Source organism: Rhea pennata, chromosome 6, assembly GCF_028389875.1.
Source record: "Rhea pennata isolate bPtePen1 chromosome 6, bPtePen1.pri, whole genome shotgun sequence".
Lineage (NCBI taxonomy): Eukaryota > Metazoa > Chordata > Aves > Rheiformes > Rheidae > Rhea > Rhea pennata.
The window spans coordinates 7,420,121-7,443,189 of record NC_084668.1 but is presented as its reverse complement, the minus strand read 5'-3'; the positions used below and the strand labels follow the sequence as shown (position 1 = coordinate 7,443,189).

The following is a 23,069-nucleotide window of genomic DNA, read 5'->3' as shown; positions in this document are numbered from 1 at the left end:
TGCAGCACTCACCAGGCCTCTAGCCAGCTATTTTTTTCCACATTGCTAAGCTGGCTAAAGAAGTCATCATTATTACTAGCATTTAAGCATGCTGAAACAGATCAGCAGAAGATTCAGCATGAGACAAAGGGAGACCACAGCAGCCACCAGTTGGACCGGCTTACATTTAACAGAACTTCAACTTCAGTTCCCTTTCTTCATAGCTAATACATATTTTATCCAATATGATTGCTAATACAGTATCTAATAACTTTCTCATCCTGCTACATTCTTGACATGTTGATCCCTTTGAATCGATTTCAATTTATGATTGCTTTTGTGGCTCCTTCTCTTCCTACATTCTCCATTTCCCTCCCTAAGGGAAGTCAACTAAAACAACCGTTCAGGGGGAAAAAAAGGTTCACATGATAACAAATGTTAGAATGTTTTTTTTAAAAAAAGTCATATTATGAATGTTTTCATTTTTAGCCTGGAGAAGACTGAGGGGGGATCTTATCAATGTGTATAAGTACCTGAAGGGAGGGTGTCAAGGGGACGGGGCCAAACTCTTTTCAGTTGTCCCATGTGACAGGACAAGAGGCAATGGGCAGAAATTGAAGCACAGGAAGTTCCGTCTGAATGTGAGGGGGAATTTCTTCACTGTGGGAGTGATGGAGCCCTGGAACAGGTTGCCCAGATTGGCTGTGGAGTCTCCTTCTCTGGAGATCTTCAAAGCCCACCTGGATGCAACCCTGTCTAACATGCTCTAGGTGACCCTGCTGGAGCAGGGGGGGTTGGACTAGATGATCTCCAGAGGTCCCTTCCAACCTTACTGATTCTATGACTCAATGAAAAAGATACAAGAAACCAACCTATTACCTTCTCTCATTTTGCAATTTTACTGCTTCATGCTTTGAAGAACATAAAGTCCAGATTTGTCTTAGGCCAACATCCTAAGAAATACTGAGTTCTCCAGCAATCCCAAATCCCTACCCCTATAAAATGAGTATTTCCTGAATTCACAGTGATGCAAGTAATAATAAAACCCACAGATAAACATTTGTACAAGATATGCTTATATATACACACACATATAAAGGATTTGCTGCTCATATGTAACAAAAACAGAGAAATATCTTACTTAAACACTATTGTTGCAGCAAGCCATAGAAGAATTTACTCTAAACAAAGAAAAAAAATGATACCCCAGGATTCAGTACTGCTAGCGTTAATCAGTCTTACTGGAATGGTATGGTACTTTATAAAAAATAATTTACTCCAAAAAAGTCAGGTCTGCAGTGGTGGATGCAGACAAAAATTGCCAGTAATTTCAACAAGAAAGATCCAAGTTTACTTCAAGTTTATTTTAAGCTGACAAATTTTTCTTCATTTTCATTGTAGCGTATGAAGATTCAGTGCTAAGACACAGCCTGGGATTTCAAACAATGGCTTTAACAGGCCAATGTTAATACCTAGTAAACGATTCACTATGTACATCTACTACTTTTGGCTTCAGTTTTTCCCCCACCCTTAAATATATCTTAAAATCACGTAGGCTGGAGGAGAGTGATGGCGATCTCTAATTCAGCCCCTTGCTTGATGCAGGTTGCTCAGGGTCTTGTCCAGGCAACGACAAAGATGGAGATCCAATAATCTCTCTGAGCCCGATTCCAATATCTGGCTACCCAATATCCCTCATCCTTCATCCTCATCCTTCAGCCTGGTTATTCAGCCCCTTTTCAGAGATCCTGTGCTCCAGTCTCTTGATCATTTCGGCAGCCCTCCACTAGACTTGCTCCACAATGTCAATGCCTTTCCTGCACCGGAGAGCCCCGAACTGGACACATCTTCCTTCCAGATGCAGTCTCATGAGTACCAAACATATTAAAATAAGGGGAATTCCATTATTTCAATGAAGAAAAAAGTTTGGAAAATGATTTTTTTAAATAAGTAATGAAGATATCTAACACACAACTTACTCTTTTTTTTTACCTTTTTTCATTTTTTAACTAACCTGTTTTCTCTTGGGATTGTATCATTGATGACACTCCATATCTTTCCTTAGCATAATCCTAAAATGAAGGTGAGAAACATGTAAGAATCATGTATCAAAAAAGTATGCACAAAAGCATGAATAAAATCGTTATAGGTAACAAAAAATAACGAGGTAAAATATTAAAGTTAATAAATTTCTGTTTCAGATTCTTAGTGATATACAAGTGAGAGGAGGTTAACTCTGCACTGTAGGAGAAAAAAAAAATCCAGCAGCAAATATTCATTAGGACGATTTCTTGATTATTTGTACCTAAAAACATGTCATGAATATTTGTAAGTATATGTGATTTCTATACAGTCATTAACATAAATACTTAAGAAGTAGCTACTCCAGAAAATGTATTTAAATCCTACAGAAGATCCATCGCCGAATATATCCTTCCCAGATTAAGTTGCACTGAGAAATCCAGCGGATCATATGCCAGTGTCACAGCCAACGCAAGCCTGCTAGGCCAATAACAAAACCTCTGAGGCAACACGCAGGCGGATGGAGCCTTACAGGGGAAGGGACAGGAGGGCAGAAAGCCTCGCCGCAGCACGCAGCCGGCGGCGGGAAGGGCGAGTGCAGGCCGGGCAAGAGCCAGAGCAGCTCAGCCGCCGGGCCGGGCCCTGCTCCGCGCCGCTCCCGCCTCGGCCCCGGCCCCGACCCCGGCCCCGCCGCGGGGCGCCGCCGCCGCCGCTCCCCCACCCCCGGGCCCGCGCTCGCTCCCTCCCTCCGGAGACCCACATCGGCCGCCGGCGGCTCGGCGCTCTCTGGGCAGCGGTCCTGGCCCTGGGCCTGGCCCTGGCCGCGGCCCGCCGCGCTCGGCATCTCGCTGCAGCTGGCGCGGCCCCTCACGGCCCGGCCCGGCCCGGCCCCGCTCGGCTCCGCGCCGCTTCCGCGCCACGCCGCTTCCGCGCGCGCCTCTCGCGAGAGCGGCTGCGGCAGCGGCGCGCGCACCGCCCCATCGCGAGAGCTGGCGCTGCCGCGCGGAGGCGCCCGACGGCTCGCGCCTCGCCAACGGCCAGCGCTTAACGGCCAACGGCCAACGGCTCGCCGCGGGGGGAGGGCCGGGCAGGCGAGCTCCTCGCCCGCCGCGCTCTCTGCTCTGCCCGCAGCTTTCCTCCCCTGCGACAGGTAGGGCCAGCAAGGGCTTTGCTTTGCCAGCCCCCTCCTCCCCTCGGAAGTCTAACGGCCATCGAAGTTACTGCTACTTTCCTCACCAAGCAGCCGCCTCTGTGACAGGACTCAGCGCTTGCAGACGTGCACCGCGATGCCGTGTCAGGCACAGCAGAGCTAGCTGAGTCTGTCAGTGGTTGTGCTCATCTAGGCCACAGCTCTGGAGCCACGAAGGAGCACAGCAGATGGGTTTGGTCCTCAGTTTCCCTAGTTTGCAGTGTGACACATGAGGATGTGGATAACATGTTAGATTTATCAGCTATGTTGTCAAAGGCATGCTTGTGCTGACACACTGGGTTGAACTGAACCAAAGTGCAGTTTTGTCCTATCTTGCAAGTAGTATCTGTTTGCCAGTGCTCACCCTGACAGCATTTTACTTTCCTGTCGGCCTGCTGATCCTGCTACTTGTTATTAGCTAAAAAACAAAGTAGGTCTGATTATTTGGGGAGAATGAACATAAGAGTAAATCAAGGTGTTTCACTCTGGCTGGGTACTTAAATCAATGCTGTAGTGTGAGGCTAGGGCTTGCTGCAGGTGCCCGCTTTAAAAGTTCTGAGCAGCTGTAGAGTCCTATGGCCATAGTTTGTTTATTTTTTGCACTATGAGAAGAGGGAGTTAGCAGTCCTGATTTAAATTGCAGTTTTGTATTTTCACATTTGACTAACAATCTCTCTTGCAGTATCGACTGATGTTCTTCATTTCCTGCCTTACAGTTGTTTATTGTACAGCTGTTAGTACTGCCTTGGTTTAGTGTCTCTTCTTGTGGGAATCCCCTTGCAAAGATCCCCTCCTGTTTCTGTCTTACAGAATTACGCACTTCACCACTGCAAGACCACATAATTCTCACAAAATCCTTTCTTCTCCTGCAAAACACTATATTGCAAATAATTGAGATGCAGTGGCAAAAAAGACAAATGACAGTCAGTTTACATACCTACTCCCCACAAGAAACAAAAGTTCTGAGAGTATCATGTAGTCTATTTAAATAATAATGTAACAGTAACAAAACATTTGGTTTTCTCAGGGCTTGTCTTCTGTTACCTGTCATACAAGGCTGAGAAGAACCACTGCTGAACCTTAACTGCCAGCAAATGCAAATCTTGTGTCTCACCACTGAGTAGACGATACCATCTGTACCACACTGAAAGTGCTCTGTAATTCTCGACATTGCACTGACTTTGCTCCAAAATTAATTAAAAATGAAACAACCCTGTAACTCTTATTTTTATGCTGGAAACCTTCCAATAGTGAATAGCATAACGGCTCTTACCTATGGACAAATAATCTGAAGGTGGTTATGAAGGAAGTGCCCTCTTAAAATAATGAAGGTATTAACTGAAAACAAAAGATGACCATTTAAAGGCACTCTAGTTAACTATTTAATTGACAATCTTTTTTAAAAAGCATTTTCCAGAAATATGCTCTGAGGTTATTTCTCCAGATCCCTTTCCCTTGCAATGTAGAAACACTTTTTTAGGGAAAAAAAAAACAAAAACAAATTGCAGTGCACTGAAAATATAAAAATAAATTAAATTTAGAAAGAAAAGCTTTACTAACAAATTTTATTTTCACATTTCGTTAAATAAACCTTTCAAAATTTGTGAACTGATTTGGAGCTTTGGCAGGAATTTAGTCCCGTCTTTGCTGTATGCATCTCACAAAATTTGTTGCAAGGTTCTGTAAAGAAAACAAAATACTGTATGAAGGTGATGTAGCTTATCTGCTGCACCTTCTGTTTCATTGCACTGCTATTGAAAATCATTTAATTGGAGCAGTACCTGCAGTGAACCTTAGAGTGATAAGTAGGAGTAAGCCCACTGCTGGGCCCAGGTTGGAGGCAGAGGGGCTGGGAGGCCAGCGCTGTCCCTTGGGGCTCTGCTGAGGATTACCAAATGGAAATGACATCACCCACAGCCAATCGGGGTGCCCTGCGGGGATAGCTGGATGGAAGCCATTTTACACTTAAGTAACAAGACATGACATACCATGTGCTAATGCTAAATAATTCATCCCTCAGGCATACAGTGAATCGCAAAGCCAAGCTGAGGCCTGGTCAAGAGTTTGTAGTTTAAATTAAACTGACTTTTCCATCTTAAAGGGAGAGAGAGAGTTGTCTAGTGTTGTGATTAGAAGTAGAATGCGCAAATCCTGCTCTCTTCTCTCTTCTCTTCTCTTCTCTTCTCTTCTCTTCTCTTCTCTTCTCTTCTCTTCTCTTCTCTTCTCTTCTCTTCTCTTCTCTTCTCTTCTCTTCTCTTCTCTTCTCTTCTCTTCTCTTCTCTTCTCTTCTCTTCTCTTCTCTTCTCTTCTCTTCTCTTCTCCTTTTCTCTCATCTCACCTAGTCAGCCTCTCTCTGCTTGATGGTTTGAGCTAGCAGTAGACAAGAGACTGGACATGATGTTAAGCACAACATTTCTTTGCCTGATGTTGGCTGCTGGAAGTTGCATAGCTTAACCTTTCTGTCTCCATGATTCAGCTAAGCTTGGCCTTTGTTAGCTCCAACAACATTTTACACAATAACTTTGTTAGCTTTGTTAGACCTTTGTTAAAATGTGGAGCTATCTGTACATAAGAGCTGAGTGTCACAATATGCTAAGCAACACTTCCACTGAAATCAAGACAAAGTAGTCAGCATCTTTCATGATCTATTCTTATGTATTTCTTTACAAAAATGGTGGCTTAAATATCTTTTAATCTTCCAACATATTCTTGAACAAGAAATGGACATTTAAATATACACTGTTTCGGTGAGAAGGAGGTAGGAATTACATTTATTTTAGGATAAGAAATTAAAAGAGTCTGTGGCCTATGGAATAAGTGAGAGTACTTATCTAGACTCTACATGTTTGGGTAGTTAAATTCTGAACAGCATGAACTGCTGCAATGTTAAAATGAGCATATGGAAAAAAATAGAAAACAAATTGGTGGTGTCTCTGAATAGCCTTCAGGGAATTCAGCTTTATTGCCACAATAGTACACTTTCCCATATGCAATTACTCGTTGTCATGGAAAGGGATTTTAAAGATTTCACTTCTTTTGCATGCTGCGAATCATTCTTAATGTAAGTAAGAGGTTGCATTAGTGTCTTTCTTCCCATATTCATTTACTTATATAGGTTCTTATATGATCCTTATCAGGCTAGTGTCTGAGTTCCCCTTAAATAACAAAAAGAAAAAAAAATACAAAAAAATGCAGCAGCAGCTAAAAATGAACATATTATTTATTTTTAAATTGTATATTCTGTGATAGGGAAAACTTCTATTTATAATTTTCAACCTTGGTAAAAATGCTTTTGCATAATTGATCATTCTTCTTTTACTCAAACATTTGTACAATGAATAACAAAGGCTTTGCATCTAAATCCAAGTAGGAGCAGAATTTGGCAAATCTAATTCCTTCCTGGATTTTCGCAGCTCTACTTCCTTTAGGAAGTTTTTAGTCAATGGGAAACAAAGGCTTATTGAAAGGATTAAAGTTACCACTATTCTCTTTGTTTTACAGCTTCAATCATGGTTTTCCTCTAGTAAACAACATTTGCAATTAATAAAACTTCTAAAAAAACAGGAAGTTTGGGGAAGTACGTGCTTATGATAAGCAGCAGGATTTCTTTTAACAGAACTCTACACAAAGGTGTAATCTTTTTAAGTTAAGACAATGATAACAATCAAGTTTCTCAATCCAATTTAGAAGTATTCCCTCTGATAAATACAAGACAACATGCTCTATAGTCAGGGATGGGCAATACATTTAAATAGGATAAATCTTGTCAACAGTTTATTGTGTCCCAAAATGATTTTTAAATAGCTGCAAACAACTCACATTTCATGTCATGCATAAACCTAGTACAGAATGAAATACCTATGCCCACTGGACATACAACACTGCATACATTTATGATCTGTTACCCATAAATTGTTTATTGTTTCCTTTATGTGATGCTTGAAAAAGGCATTTGGATAACAGTTATCTGTGCATATATAAGAACACATGGAATATTTAATCTTCATAATTTAGCTTTTACTGTTTTGTGTCATGAATTATTTTATGAATATTTTTATGTTCATGTCGGCTATAGTTTTTGTTCTTTATGTATTTACTTCCAAGGAATCATCTACTGACAGGGGTAAACTGAGGGATACGTTGTGACTTTGTTGACAGTCCTCCCTGGAGGGCAGTGTGGAGCTGCAGGATGACTGGGACTGACCGTGTTCAAGGAAACATTCATTTCATGAACAGCCCAGCTATTGTTCTGATCCAAATGTTCAAGTCCTTTTCTGGGGTGGCTTATGTCCAAAGGGTGCTGAAAACAGCAATCTGGAGAATAAAGGAACTGCAATTCTGACTGCCCCCTTAAGTACAATCCCATTGTTTTTTATTAAATACCATTTCTTACTTACAGAAATCATCTTAATCACAAAGTTATCATCTTTCTGATGATAACATTTACCCTGATATCTCACTTGTAGGCAGAATTTTACTATAATTTTTTTCAAGTAAATATGTCTCTGCACTTAGAATGTCTTTGCTGAATTCTAATGTGGAGTAAACTTCTGGTGGAGTTACAAACCTTTAGAAAAAGAATGTTTTTATAGGAATCCTGACTCAGACTTTCTTTCAGTGGCAGAAGCAGTGCTCTGTTATCAGTAAAATGTGAGTCAGGCACCAACATTAAATCTGATCTTTGGGATCGTCCATTAAGTGTTCTTTGTTGCAGTTTAAAACAAACAAGGAACAGAGACGAGTCATCTCAATGATTAAATGTGACGTGACACAGAGGATGTTTAATACTGTTTTTTCAGATATTTTCCTACAGCAATTATGAGCTATCTTGTAAATAGAGTCTACTGTTGTTGGTTAAGGGTGCTACAACTGTCATTTTGCATGTACACATTGAATCAGACTCGTGAAGATAGTCACATAGAAATTTGAAGGTTAGTATAAGTGGATGAACTGATTCCTAGAGGAAATAAACGTTAGCATGAGAACAACAGCTGAACTAAAATCCCATAAGCCAGGAAAAACAGCTACACAATTACACTAACAGGTGGTTGGTTTCAAAACAAATTTCAAGGTCTGACAGCTCTGTGCACCTGCTTTGGGCTGATTTCTTTTAAGGAGTTGGATTTGGCATGAACCATTGATAAAAAACATAGTTCTTTGTGTCTGACAAAAATCATCATTACCATATAGTGAAGATAAGCTGCTAAAGCTTGCTTAAAGTAGTACTTTGCCAAAAGGTAATATGGGTCATTCTGAAAACTCCATCATTATAGTTCAAGTTTTTCTCTACCAGAGAGCTTCAGGCAAACACAATTGTGGTCAAATGTCCCCTTCTGTAAACTGAGATAATTCAATCTCACTAAGGTATGCCATTTGAATTAGGTATGAATTCAGCCTTTACCTTCATTGTCATAAGAAAAATAAAATTTTATTTGATATGAGATTTTGCAAAAGATATTCAACAAATATATTTTTGTTATACTCTTTTTTGTCTAAATTTCTTAAAATTGTTAGCATTTATTGGGGGTGATTTATTTTTTGTTTCTATTTTTTCTCAATTTATTGCCTTTTTTTTCATGAGCTTCGGACAAAGAAAGGATGCTCATTTTCATGTTGGGGAAAAAATGTAAACACGCTTTTATCATTTAAATTTCTGTTCTGGTAGTCCTTTATGGATAACTCCCACATATCAGTTGAAAATAGTATAGATTTAAAATTAGATCAGAATAGATGCACAAAAGTAGTGTTTTGACTTGAAGTTAATTAGTTTGCAGGGAATTGAAATGAGATTTTTAAAACAGCCTGTACAGTTCTAAATTTCAGATAGTGGAATTACACAGAGTGCAAAGTTTATCACATCTTTGCAAGGCCTGGGCCTTCATTTTGAACACTTCACTGTGCAAACCTAATGTATATCATGTTTTTATGTGATACATTTCTGAGTTCTAGAGATGTGCTTTGTTCTGATAGTGTGAGCAGGAGGATATGATGCCATATTCAATACCAATTTTCAATTTTGAACAAACAGTGTGATTAAATAATACACATCTGGAGAATAGTGTCATTCTGGGAATATTAATATGAACTGTATAGTATACAAACTACAGCCACTTTTCATGGCTGTACTTCTCTTTCTGCTAAGCGAAACGTGTAGGCATTTTTAAACTTTATGGTGTTTAGGATTGTGGGGAGTGCATACAGAACTGCTAGTTCATTACTTTATCCTACTCTGAGGGTTTCACCCTACCTTTTCCTCCTTTTTATAGCTCATAAAAATGGTGAGTATGTAGTTCACAATCCATAACAGAGAAACAGAGAAACAGAATGATTAACCCATCATATTCCATCTCATTTTTAAAAGCAAAAATACAAATCCTGTGTGATAACATGTGTTTGTTTTAACTGTCTCACATTCAGAGTGACTGAATACATTACTTGACAGCAGGGTTACTTGCAGAAGCTTCAGTTTTCCAAACCTTGACAGATTACTGCATTTTTAGATTGTTGAGAACATTCCTGTTAATTTGTGTTTGGATGCTGTTTGTGTTTGTGATTTGACTATATGACTGTGATATATGACTCTATGATCTGTTATATTTCTAAGTGTAAAATAAGATAATGGAATATACTAAGTTACACCTAGTGAAATGTACTTAGAATGTAACATCTTTCAATTTGTTATATCAGGTAGCTATGTTTGCAGTGGTTTTGCCTTGACTGTCAACTTAATACAGACTCTAACAAAAACCCAAAGGCTTAGCTGCCTTCTCTGAGGAGGAACAGTTATCAAAGCTGAGCATTAAGTTCAATAACTTGATGCAAGGTTTCATCTCTTGAAGGATCAAGCTGCAGAAAAATTTCCAAAGAAAATCATGTGGATGAAAAATATGAAAAATCTGTAAATTTTCCATAGTGAACATCTAATAGCAAGCTAGTGGTAGTAGCATTTCCTACCAGTTCAGCTAGGTCTGGACACAGCATAGTACTCTCTTACAGGTTAACTTCTGTGATAACGTGCATTTACACTGTATTAAGTATAATGTGAAATCACAACCTCAGACCATCTGGCTGAACTACTCATACAAATACATCACTGTCCATTTCAGACAAAATCATCCAGGTTAGCAAAACACTGCTGTTTAAGCTAACCTGGCTGACCTTACCTGAAACAGAATGGGAAATCCTATCATGAACAAACAGCAGAGAAAAGATTAATAGTCTCCACTAATGTTTAGTGTGATGAACGACTGAGAAGGTGCCAGTAGGCAATACCTTATTCAGTACAGCTGTTTGCAAATGTGTGTTTGTCTATAGAGTGAATAATTCTGAGAAGATTTGCATCTTGAGTTTTCTTCATTTGGAGACTACTACTGTGCTGACTGCATTGCTGGACCTAACAATACTGTAACAGTTTCTCCATCCAGTATGAAGACTGCTTAGAGTTGTGTTGTACTTTAATACTATGTTAGATATATATATCTATATTAGATATGTGTAGATTTCAGCTTGCTATTAGATGATCCTTTCCCACTTTGTTTGGGTGTGGATGCAATCTTTTCAGAAGCTCAGGACAGCTCAGGACTTAGCTTTGAGAGCTCTTCACAGAAACCTCGCTGTTGAGAGTGCTCAGATTTGGAAAGATTTGACCCGCTTTGGAAAGGAAGAATAATAAATAGAACTTGAAGTGGCAAGGTCACCTTTAATACCCCATGAACTGCTTCTTAATAAGCTTTACAATTGCTTTGTTTCTTCCTCTCCTAGTGCTATAAACACAGCAAGCAAAAGGAAGACCTTAGAAAACAGCACAAGGAAGTTACAAAGGCTGTTGAGAAAGCAGAGAAGCCAGCTGGACCGGTTAGTGTTAAGCACATTGTCTAATAGTTGTATTGTGATGCAGAACCTCCAAGAGGGAAATCTGTTTTTCACTCTCTCTCTTACACCTTCTTCATTTATAAGAGGGAGATCTTGTCCTGAATTCTTCTGTTTCAGATGTTACACAAACAGTAGTTAGTTTAAATATGTTGTGTGCATCCATCCAGTTTACAACTGTACAAAATATAGTGGAAATTGCTAACAGCAATATATTTACTTATTCCTGAAGCAAAGTATTTGAAAATGTCTCTAGTGTGAAAATCTATGTTTTAGGAGTTTTTTCACCTGTATATGAAAAACACACTTCTGTCTGCCAATAGTATAATAATTATATGTTACACTTGTAAAGCACTTCTAATCCTTTTGTTTTGAAATACTTCTGTAAATACAAGAAAGCAAATGATTGTTGGGCTTTTCTAGTATATTGTTTGTTAAAACCTCTCAGAAACTAATTTGTGGAGAATGCAACAGTTCTTACCTAGTTTGCGGAAAAAAAACCTCCACGTTGATTTTGTCTTGATTTCTATGTGCTTGGAGATTTTTATTTTAACAAGTATTAACCATTATGTATTTTGATGATCTGCCTATTTAGAAAATTGCCTTTTCCTTAGTGCATATTTCCATGGCTGTACCAACAGAACGCAAGCTTGAGTTATTTCAGTTATTAGAAAGTCATTCTTTGTGAGGGGCTTTACTCTCTTCCTTTGTCTACAATATTTAGAATCTTTGATCTTCAGGATTCTTGGACCTTATCTATTTAAGTTACGTTAGAAAGTCTTAGAGATCTAATAAGGGTTAGACCTTCCACAGTAGTGGGATTAAGTGGATCATTTTTTGGACTTGTAATTTTGATTTCTTACTTTCAGCTTTGGAGATGAGAAAAGAATTTTAGTTATCTTCTATGACGTTGTTTTTAACTTCTATAAAAACCCTAATTCCTAGATCAGTATGCAACATAAGCAATGATTTATCCAACCTTTACAACATGTCTGTCAGGAATGAAATAACCATGCAATGGCTTCAATGAGAACAGTGAGGCAAGTTTTCATTCATACTATTTGTTTCAAAAGAGAAGAGATCAAACTGTATTTAAATCAGAATATTTTTTTGTTCTGAAACTTTCCATAATCTACTATGTAGCAAAAGAAGGGTAAATGACTTCCTTAAATTTTTGCCTGTATACAGTGGCTAATAAAGACCAGACTGCCTCTGACGGTAGCATATATGTTGATTTCATATGCACTGGTGTATTCATCCCAAAGTTTCAGTGTTGACAGGTATAATATTGTGCTGTAAACACTTTTTTTTTCTTTTTTAGTATTTATTTTTGAAGAGAAGATAGAGATTATTTAAATTGGGAGACTTTATTTTTACTTGAAACGTTTTATTGAAGCACAGTGTCAGTGCTGACTACATACATCATAATGCTTGACCATAAAGAGAAAAACACAACAAACAGTCTTGTTTTGAACATAGGCTATCACAAATGAACTATTCTCAAAAAGTTCATTAAAAATGATGATCTCCAAAGTTCTTGTAAGAGATTCAAGATACTGTGTTCTTTTAAGAATGAGGTGTAGATCAATCTACCTCTAAAAGAAGATGATGGAGAATAGTATAGAAGAGCCAGAAAGCAAAGTGGGTAGTTGTCTGCCATCTACTGCGGTTTAGTCATTCTTTCACAATTACTGCATTTATATGTGGCACTACAAACAATGTGGATTTGAGTCACTCCTGGGAATAAACTGTTGCACCCAGTTTGGATTATTTTGTAATACAACATTTCCATAATGATGTTAGATCAAGCTATTCTGATTTCTGTAGTTAATCCACCCCCTCAACCATTAGTTATGGATTTTTAACAGAGCATTTAAAAGAACAGTTATTTTAAAGCAAACTGTATTGATCTTTTTCAAGTGGACATGAAAAAGGCATTTAAATTCCTATAATAATGATTGTTTCCAGCAATAGGAAGATGCAAGAGTTTCTTTCCTTCTTGTCTATTTCTGTCTTTCTGCTTTGATAAAGGAAAACACCAATGCATGTTCACAACGTTAACATTAAGAAAGATGCATAAAAGAACTTGCTGTTCAAAATCCATGAAAACGAAAACAGTACAAGCATTTTACATGGAATAATTTCTCCACATTTCTCTGTAGCTGCAAATCACATATTTTAAACAGGTTTAGTGAGGAAAGTGAGGGCATCTCATACTGAAAGCTCAGTTTCTAATGCATAATAATAGGCAGGGTTCTGTTTGTATGTCTTACTAAATCTCTGGTGTACGGACAGCTGCTTAACCCAAGGTTGAATGAGAGAGGAAGATTTTAATACATCCTTTTTTTTCACTTACTCTTTAGCTACGGGGCCTTCTCTTGAGAGAGACACTCTCATTTTGCTTGACTTGGGCATGATTACTAGAGCAAGCACTTTTCTGAGTGAATTTGTAAATATGTTTTTTTATATATTAAAAACTGAACTTTATGCTTGGGAAGCTGTACTGTTGAGAGGAATGTTGAATTATTAGAAGTTTGTGTTATTTTAAAAACTGAAGACTCAAGGAGATGGAATAATATTGGCAAGCTTTAGGCTATATGTCTCTGTGAGACTAAGTTTGTAGGTATCTAATGCACTATAGCACTTCTTCATTTGTGAGATCTAAAAAAGGTGTTGGAACTAGGTAGTATGGCTGATGAATGCAAGTGATAGGTTAAGTCTGTAATCTGATGTAACTATTGTGTATTTCCAGAGTACCTATTACTAAAGACACTGTAAGTTTATGTGGTATCCAGGATGCCTTTCTCTCCTCTCTGAATTGTGCATGAGTGGAAAGAGGAGTTACTCAAACCACGCAGAATAACTTTGTTGTCCAGGATGGTCTGCACAAGTGTTTGTACTGTCAGTAGTGACATAGTGGGAAGAGCGGATATTTCCTGGCTCTCTAATGGTTTTTCTGCCCCTTTCATTCCTCCACCAGACAGCCTGCATTGGTCTCCACTGCATATTAGGTTCTGTTCACAGGCAGACATGTTAATTTGGTACCTTTTAAAGTACCTTTCCATTAAAGAATGGTAGTGGGATAGGTGTTCCTCGTCACTTTTCTGCCCATTGCCGTAGTATTCAGCCTCTCTCCCTCAGTATCTCTCTCCCTGTTGTTTGAAGACTGAGACATTTCTGATGTAAATTGAAGGATGTTTTCTTTTCCTGTTATGTCTTCAAGAGACCAATTTTCCTTGTATACACTAGCTCCCATATGTAAATAGTAACTCTATCTAGTGTGGAAGCCATCTCCATGGTTGGTTAGCTTACTGAACTACATTTCTCATTCTACACTTCATTTTTATTTTCAGAAAAGTGACTTATGGCTCTTTACATTAGGAATCAAGAGGAGATTTTGCTGCAATATGTTTTACAAGCTGAAATGTTTATGACAGTAAAAAAGAAACGTTAATCTTTGGTAAAGGTTGAATAAATTTATGGTGTGATTTTATCCAGAGTATTTTGTCCCTAATTGGAAATTTCAATTCTGAGGTGACACTAGATGAGGTGAAAGTCATATGTATTCACACTAGGAATGAAAAGAAAAGGTTCTGTGTGAGAGACAGCAAACTTGAGCAGTTGAGAAGAAGGAGGGAGAATATAAGTTTTGCAAAGGGAATACAAAAATGAAATCTTTTGTATAGTAAGCAGCACACAAGAATAATAATAACAGAGAAATAAATGCAGCAAACAAAAGGATTAAGAAAATATAATTAGTTATACTCACTGAACCAGTAAAACTAGAATTGTCTTTATATCATCTGGTCTGTTGTACTTTGAAGCTGATTCAAAATAAAGTAAACAACAAAAATGAGAAATTGGCTAATAAACTAGTTTTGACCTTGGATCTTTGAGCTGTGAAATGCCTTTGTTTTATGTATTTATTTGTTTATGATGTTATCTAGAAGTGGTGACTGATTTCTTCCTGTACAACATCCGCTCACTACAACTAAGGAGAGGGATGGGACATTCAGTCTTTGTCTTGGGAACGAGAAAGTAATTTGTACATAAAAAAAGAACAGGTTACCTATGCTATTGCTGTGGCTGACCCTGGACTTCTATATTGAACTGTCAGGTTTTATAAGTCAGAAGTGTCAAATACTTTTTCTAGAGCAGGTTGAATAACAGTCCAAATTATGGTCCAGTAGTCAAAGCTAAGGCTGTAAACTAAGATTGGCATAGAATAGCAAAGGAAGATAATCTTGTTTTAAGTCTCTCTGTAGGTGGTACAGGCTCTTCTACAAAATCAGAGAGCCATTACTTGCTCTATAACTGCCTTTCAGTTTCCAATGCTGAGGAGCTATTTGTGCAGGATAAAAGTCATGTCTGTACTATTTTTCTGCAGCTAACTGAGCTTGAGTCAGATTTCTCAGTTGTTGCACAGAGCTCCTCAGACACCTCTAGAGTTTCAGAGAATAAAACCTTTCATAACCTGAAGTTCTGGTATGTCCCATCTCTCCTCACATATGACTCTATTACTGTAAAGGCTTTTTGGTCAATTCAAGTTTTAGATAGATTTTCCATGAAATGTATTGCATAAACTATGAGAAGCTGGTAGCTCCATAACTAACAAGAAGAAACAATTTCATAAGGGTGTTCATCATTTGTAGTATTCTACAATATTTGTAGTATCTGTGGTATCTGTAGTTTAGACTTAAGAGACATTTCAGTATAGCAGTACTTCCTTGTCTTCACTATAGTAATGAAATATAAAAAAATAGTGATTCTTTTCTGTTTTGTTTGTTAAAAGCCACTTTCTACTTAGGTGATAAATTGTGAAATATTGCTGTAGAAGAATGTGGGTTCTAGTTTCCTGTCTCAAGAGCAGTAGCCTCAAACTGAATAGAGTACAGCCCGGAATCACTTGAAATCCTATGGCTTCCCAAAACCTTGAGGAGGCTTATGCAAACTTCGGAGCTCTGAAGAGAGAGAAATTAAAAGGTCGGATTACAAACTGGAGGAGAAGCTTTCTGTCAAAAACAAGTCATTAAACTTCATTTCTCCCCTTTCCAATATCTTCTCCAAACAAGGTCAAAATCATGCATAGGACTTAGTTCAGCTATTAGAATTTTGTTTTGTTGTAATTTTCTATTGAATAGCAAAAAGTTTCTTTATTCTAGAAATAATTATTTTCCTTTTCCTTCATGATGAACTTTTCCCAGTATTTTTTTTCTCACTTTTCTTCTTACTCTTTTTCTAGAAGTTCCTCTCTTGATTTTCTGAGCTTGTTGTCAGGAATGCTTTGTTTTTAGCAATTGACAAAAGTTCTCAGAGGAATGAAGTCAGATAGACTGGTGTTTGTCTGTTCTTTTCTTTTTTAATTCAATATTTCTTCTTCCCTTTGTAGTCTTTATATATTTTAGCCACTTGGAGAGGTATTGCATTTAAATACAAGCGTTGTTACTGAAAATGCTGGATGTATGTGTGTGAAGTAAGAGGAGAATTGGCTTAAAGTCTGCTTCAAAAGGAAATTGTGTAGGATCCTGCAATCCTGACCTGTTTCCCTTTACAGCAGCAATGAGCTGAATCAGAAGGAAACTAATGAATTCTCGTTGATTTCCTTCAGCACACCAAAGCTCTTTAAACATATACTGAAGAAGGGAAATGAAGTAGGATTAGTCCATTTCCCTTTGAAGCCAGCTGTGTGTTCACAGTGCAAGTACTGGAACACTATTTCGCTTGCTTCTTTCTGGCTGTGGGCCAAACTGTAGTAACGTCTTGAACTGATGTGAGAGCCCAAAATATACACACAGAGACTGCTCCTGGGGAATGAGTCAGAAATTGATAATCATACGGTAAACTGTTTTGTGTTGTTATTCTTCATTTTTTTACTTTTGTTTGACAGAGGACCATCTCGGTTTTGTTCATTAGGTTTGCCATGGCCATAAACAGTTCTGGGGCCTTATTTTCCATTTTAGATTGACTTCAAATGAAAATATGAATTTTTATTGTAGTATTAAGACATTTTGTTGTTACTTTAGTGCTATTATTTTTTCGAGGGAGAAAAATCCCAAGTATTTCATCTTATACAGGGTATGCTTGGAGAGGAAGAATTTTTTTGGAGTCATGTAATGCCGAAAGCTGTGTATGTGCAGCTCATGCAAGTCTTGAATGTAGCATCATTTATTCCAGAACATCTCAAAATATTTTGTAAATAATATGGTGATTTGATAGTGGTTACCATCATGAAAGTATCATGCATCTAAATACCCTTTTGCTCCAAAAGAACAAGAGCTTGCCTCTCTCATTGCTTTTCCTGGTGTCACAGAAGTATGGCTAGCATATAGTTGAACAGTTCTGATCCTCTGTGTAGTAGATAAACAAAAGATAAGGAAAAGATAGTGTTTTATTCACGGCAATATACACATATTATATACATATAATATGATACATATATACATGTATATACAACATACGTATAAAATACGCTGGACTGAAATACGGCTGCAGTCTGATAAATGATATGCCATGGTCATAAAGGGAAGAACTGGAATGTTTGGGCTTGGACCCTTCTACAGAGCTATTGGGTCTTTGTGTCCTTATAAGTCTTTCTTAAAAATAATATGTTCACAGACCACTGTTTTGTTTGGCCTTGTCTACATTACAGAGCATCTTCAATGTTTTTCCATGCCACTGTGGTTTTTACCTGTTTAGTTACAGCCCACTACTGAAAGGCACAAACTAAGCCAACAAATACTCTGCCATGATGGCATTAATGAGTCTACACCAGGCATTCACTGGTATGCCAGTGTCAGATGGAGGTTATACGCTTTTCACAGTTTGTGTTAATGTAGCTATGCTGGCAGAAATTTGTAGTGCTGATCACAGGGATCAGTGGATGAAGGTTCTTGGCTGCCCTTAAAGCAGATGTATACTAACCAAATTAGGGATTTGTAGATTAGGCGTGGGACTTCAAACTTGGTCCAGAAGTGAAAGGAGAATCAGTGATATACTCAGAGCACCTGAGCAATGTTAGGCTGTATCAGGTTCAATATCGCACAGCTTCTCTCTGAGGTTTACATTTACTTGCAGGTTGAGTGAGTTGCTGAGTTTGTACCAGAACTGACAGTAGGTGACTTATATGCAACCTTCATATTAAAATCATGCTAACAATAAATGTAAGGAAGCTAATGATAAATGTAAGGAAACTTACTTCTTATTTTGTCTACTCTTCTTTACCTAATGATAATATTGTCTCTAACATACAGTGAAGGATTGCAGGAGTAGACCTGAGTTCAGATCAGAAAATCTGAATCCATATTGTTCTACCTTTTGAGAAGATTAGGCAGACCAAACCTAAATCCATGGATAAAACAGTGATCTTCCTACAGGCTGTGGAAAAACCCAAGGAATTTCTTAGCTTGCTCTTCTTTGTTCTCAGGAAGGCACAGTGAAAGGAGAGAAAATAAGAAAGACTATACTTGCATTCCTAGAGAGGCCTTAAAAAAAAACAAAAAAACAAAAAAAACAAAAAAAAAAAAAAAAAAAAAACAACCCTAACAAACAGGAGATAAAGAGTAAGGTAGGATAAGATGAGAATTTAAATGCAAAATCACCTTAAGAATTTATATGCAAAACTGCCCTTAAGTGGAAAGCTACTGGGAAGCTTAACAGATCTCCATAAGTGCTATTAACTCAGCTAAAAGCTAACAGCAAGTTGTCAGTCTTCTACAAAGCACAGTGAACAGTCCCAAATGCATGCAAGCAGATTAGACATGCATGACTTCTGGGGGCCCTGAGATGGTAGGCGATGCACCGGCTCAGGGGAATGGGGAAAAAACAAACAAACAAAAAAAAGTGCAAATAATTCAGTACTGCCTAACCCTCTACTCTGAAGCTGTTCCCTTTTGTATTTAATACAACAGAGGTAGAAATTAGGCCACAGCATCACTGGAGCAGACGGGCACACTCTGTCTGTGCAGCAGCAGCATGTGCTTCTTTTGAGTGAGTTGCCTGGCAACGGAATGCTGTCCGCCTGAGTAACTGCAGGAGCCCATTGAAACTCACAGAGGGGCAAAGAGAGAAGGAGAGAAAGGAGAAAAGGAAAGGGGGGGGAGAGTGAGCTCACCAATTTAGAATTTCTGGCAGCAGAGCAAGGACACTAAGAATGAAAGAAGGAAAACAAACTAGGAAAAAAAGCAGAAAACTCTTGCTATTCAAGGGCAAATTTCTCCAGAGATGTGTAATTTTATTTCAGACAAGTTGAAGAGGGATATAACTTCACTGATTTTATGGAAAATGAAAGCATGATCACACATCTATAGAATATATTGCTTCTTATGTGTAGAATACACGTGCTTCTGAAAATGAGAAACTGCTATGGAAAGTTGAATATACATATTCTAGGTAACAAGAGCCATCCTCCAATGCAACTACTTCCCTTGTATTGCAGTCTAGGAGACTGGACTTTCAGGCCAATAAACTCAGCTGGTATTAGCCCAGCAGGACAGGACGTGTGAGCTCCTGTAATGACGTCATTAAATGCGATGCTGAGGACTGAATCTATTATAGTGACCAACAATTAGATAGCATCATTGTGCCAAGTGACTGATTCCTGCTAGTGTGGGAATTAGTTAAATATCACTTCATCTGGGATTTTAAAGAACCTAAGGGAGTTAAGTGTTTAACTCTCACTGAATTTCAATTGCATTTCTCCTGGGAAAAATTAATGAGCTGAGTCCAAAGAATCCTTGCTGTTTTCAAAGGAGCCTGAATTTATTGTTCATTGCCCAGTCTTATTATTTTTCATTGTTTATAGTTATTGAGTGTTCATTCCTACATGCAAAAATATTTATCAGAAATTTTGGTTATTAACAGTTTTGAAATTTGGCGTCCTTGCTGTTATGGAACAAACTTTAAAATGATTCCAACTAAATTCCACTGTCAGAATTTTAAAATAAATAGTTGTGAAGACTGTCATCTTGACCATTGTAAGTAGTAGCAGCTCACTGAACTAAATGGGTTAGTTCTCTTAGAAGTCAAGTTCAGATACAGGAAATGAGATCTAAATCAGCCTTCATTGGAGGCTAATGCAGTAGTGAAAGCTCAAGCACTGAAGAAAGTGTTGGAGTTAAATATCCGAACAGAAAATGCTGTACCAATATTCCATATAATATGAAGTCAGTTTTTGGCAATTACCAGTAGCATAGGCAAGTACATTGTGAATTTTGAAAACGTAAAGGGGACGTCTTTCAAACAGTAATCTGTTGGTGATAGTATCATATCTTTAAATGTAAACCTAAAAAATACATATATTAATATGACTAGTCATTGTAAGAATTCTAGAAGAGCTGTAAAATGTCTAATAGATAAATGCCTTTATTATAAATCTGAATTATTTTTCCACAGTGAAGAATTTCTATCTCTATTTCTGGTGCATGCAGCAAGGACCTCTGCTCACACTAAGCTGTTCCACCTACTTTGATTTTCCTCCAGGTATATAACGAAATCCTGTATAGCAGTAGGAATATGCTTAATATATTCAAATTAAGAAAAGGACTGGACGATCATTATTGTACTTATGTACAATACTTATTTACAATCATTATGTATTGCCTGATGAGATGTTCAGGACGGAATATACCCTCTAAGCGTGCGGATATGTTGTCATACTGTCCAGTTGTGTGAAGGCAGTTGTTTTGCAGCAGCCAACCACTTTTGAATTTCAGGAATGATGCTAACAGACTCGAGTGGAGCATGCATCTTTTCTCAGTTAGATAACTGGTTGGTGTTTTATAGTCAAATCAGAGATTAGGAAAAACTTGGAAAAAATACTCAAAGAACTGGAAATAATCTTTCCATTATATCTCAAAAATTCTGTCCTATGAGATAACAAACCCAGACAATTAAGCTTTCTCAGACCATGAGACAATGAGACTTTTTTCTGTTTGCCTTTGGAAAACAAAAAGTACATTTGGATTTACAAATTTTTTGTTGTCTTTTAGTAACCATTACTCGTGTTTATTTTTTCTAGGAACAACTTAAAATATCTGGGGAGAATTAACTACCCAGATAATGGGTGGTTGTAACAGTTACAGATACAGCTTTTAGGGCACTGACAGAAGTAAATTGTTTGGGATCTAACATCCTATGTGATATATAATCTATGATATTCCTACTTTTATTCAGAAATGCATACTTTGGGGTATTTTTTAGATTCTATGTTGCTGCTGTCATCAGGCGTTTCATTGCTATTATTCTCAGTTCAGTGGGTTGTGTAGGAAACAGTTTTTCTCTGAATGCCCAGGAAATGAAACATGCGGATTGTTCATCAGACAATGCAACTGCAGTTTAGCTTTGTGTTTGACTGCAAGAGAATTTTTATAATCAAAAGTTGTATATCCTTTCTGTGTCTGAAAGTAGGATCAGAATTTCCCAGGTTTTCCAGGATATTCCTGGTACAAAAAGACTGTGCTCAAACTTTGCTTTTCTGTTATCAGATTTGCCATACTTTACAATACAGTAAATGCCCACACAAAAACAATGTTAAAATAATACTAATGTGAACATGAGGACATATGCTCAGAAGGGAAGAAAGTTCTAAATTACCATTCTCATTAAAACCTTCACTCAACAAGCAGAATGGTATCAAAAGATCAAGGGTCTGTGGCTGAGAAGGACTAAAAGAATTCTAAAATTTTTACTACTATGCTATGATCTTTATTGTGTAAGATGATTCTTCAGTCATCTTTTCCAACTTGATAATCTCTTCCACTGTTAAAATGAATAAAAAATATTGTAGTAGATTAGTTGCAATACTTAATGCTATACATTTTTATGTTTCAGTAGTTTATTTCTTTGATGTCTAAAGGCATACTTAAACCTGAGAGCTTTTGTTCAAATCTGAAATTCTCCACCTTTTACAAACCTCTTCTGATCATCCTATTACATATTTTAAGCTGAATGCTTAAAATGCCAAACTGAGTACTTCATTTGAAGGCTGGATTTTCTGTTTGCATTAGTAATTGTCAATTGATAATCTAAATTTTACAGGCTCACACAGAGCTATTTGGTTTGTCCAGGCACACATTTCTAAGCACATTTACTCAGTTTCATTTGGATATCGCTAGAAGTACCTTTGATACAAATCTCATTTACTTTGACATGGAATTTCACATTCTGTAGATTTCCACGAATATGACTTGACACTTAGTTTCTTTCTTTATTGACTGCCTCTTATGTTTGCCTTTCATTGTGGCATGGTGTCATCCCTAAAACTTCCAATGATCATTTAGTAGTCACCAGGAATAATTTAAGGAATTTCGTGCTGTCTTATCTGAAATTACTGGAAAGTCACACTCTATTTGAACTGCTATACCATGTTCCAATGACAAAATATTATCAGAAATGGAAGTCACTGTTCTCAGCAGACTTCCTCCTGTGGTTTTTTGGTATCCAGAAACAGAATTTTTCAATTAATCAATATAATCTGTCAGTAATTATATTGTGAAGATAAAATAGAATTGACTGGTAATAAGTATATGTCAAACAAAAGCTACAGTTTGCTAATTCTGATAAAGAGGTTGTATAGAGATACCAGGAGGAAACTGTAATGACCATAGCAGCATCAAAAAGTCACACATTTGTAAATGTTCTGTGCCTTCTAATGAACAATGAACAAAAGAGTTCTGTAGACATGGAGAGATCTGAAGAGTAGAGGAGGAGCCGTGATTGATGTTTCAGAAAGTTTACACATAACTCAGAAGACCTGAGTGTTAACAGAGGATCAGATAGGAGCACTGTGGGGCTTAGGACCCTGCTAGTTGCTGCTAGAATTCTGATTTCACTGCCAAGCAGAAAACCAATTTTGATGCTTTCTAATTGCCTTGCTACTGGAATAAAAATATGAATCTTTGCATCATTTATGTATAAAGTAATTAGCCAGAATAATCCCAGATTTAAATGTATTGTTTTGTTCCAGGAATGATTAATGTTTAATTTTTTTGTGCACAGAAAATGAAAAGTCCTA

At 37.5% G+C, this 23,069-nt stretch overlaps 1 protein-coding gene and 1 long non-coding RNA gene across 2 annotated transcripts in view; one reads left to right on the top strand and one right to left on the bottom strand.

The window, feature by feature from the left end:
• Positions 1 to 2,905, bottom strand: part of DARS1 (aspartyl-tRNA synthetase 1) — a 39,201-nt gene extending 36,296 nt beyond the window's left edge. The window contains exons 1-2 of the mRNA XM_062579272.1: positions 2,762 to 2,905; positions 1,994 to 2,051 (exon numbers count right to left, since the gene is read on the bottom strand). Coding sequence (XP_062435256.1) covers positions 1,994 to 2,051; positions 2,762 to 2,845 — 142 coding nt within the window. The 5' untranslated portion in view covers positions 2,846 to 2,905. The remainder of the gene's footprint in view (positions 1 to 1,993; positions 2,052 to 2,761) is intronic.
• Positions 2,906 to 3,000: 95 nt separating this feature from the next.
• The window catches only part of LOC134142330 (uncharacterized), a 166,636-nt gene continuing 146,567 nt past the window's right edge, over positions 3,001 to 23,069 (top strand). Inside the window, exons 1-2 of the long non-coding RNA XR_009958830.1 lie at positions 3,001 to 3,151; positions 10,952 to 11,044. This is a non-coding gene — a long non-coding RNA (uncharacterized LOC134142330). The remainder of the gene's footprint in view (positions 3,152 to 10,951; positions 11,045 to 23,069) is intronic.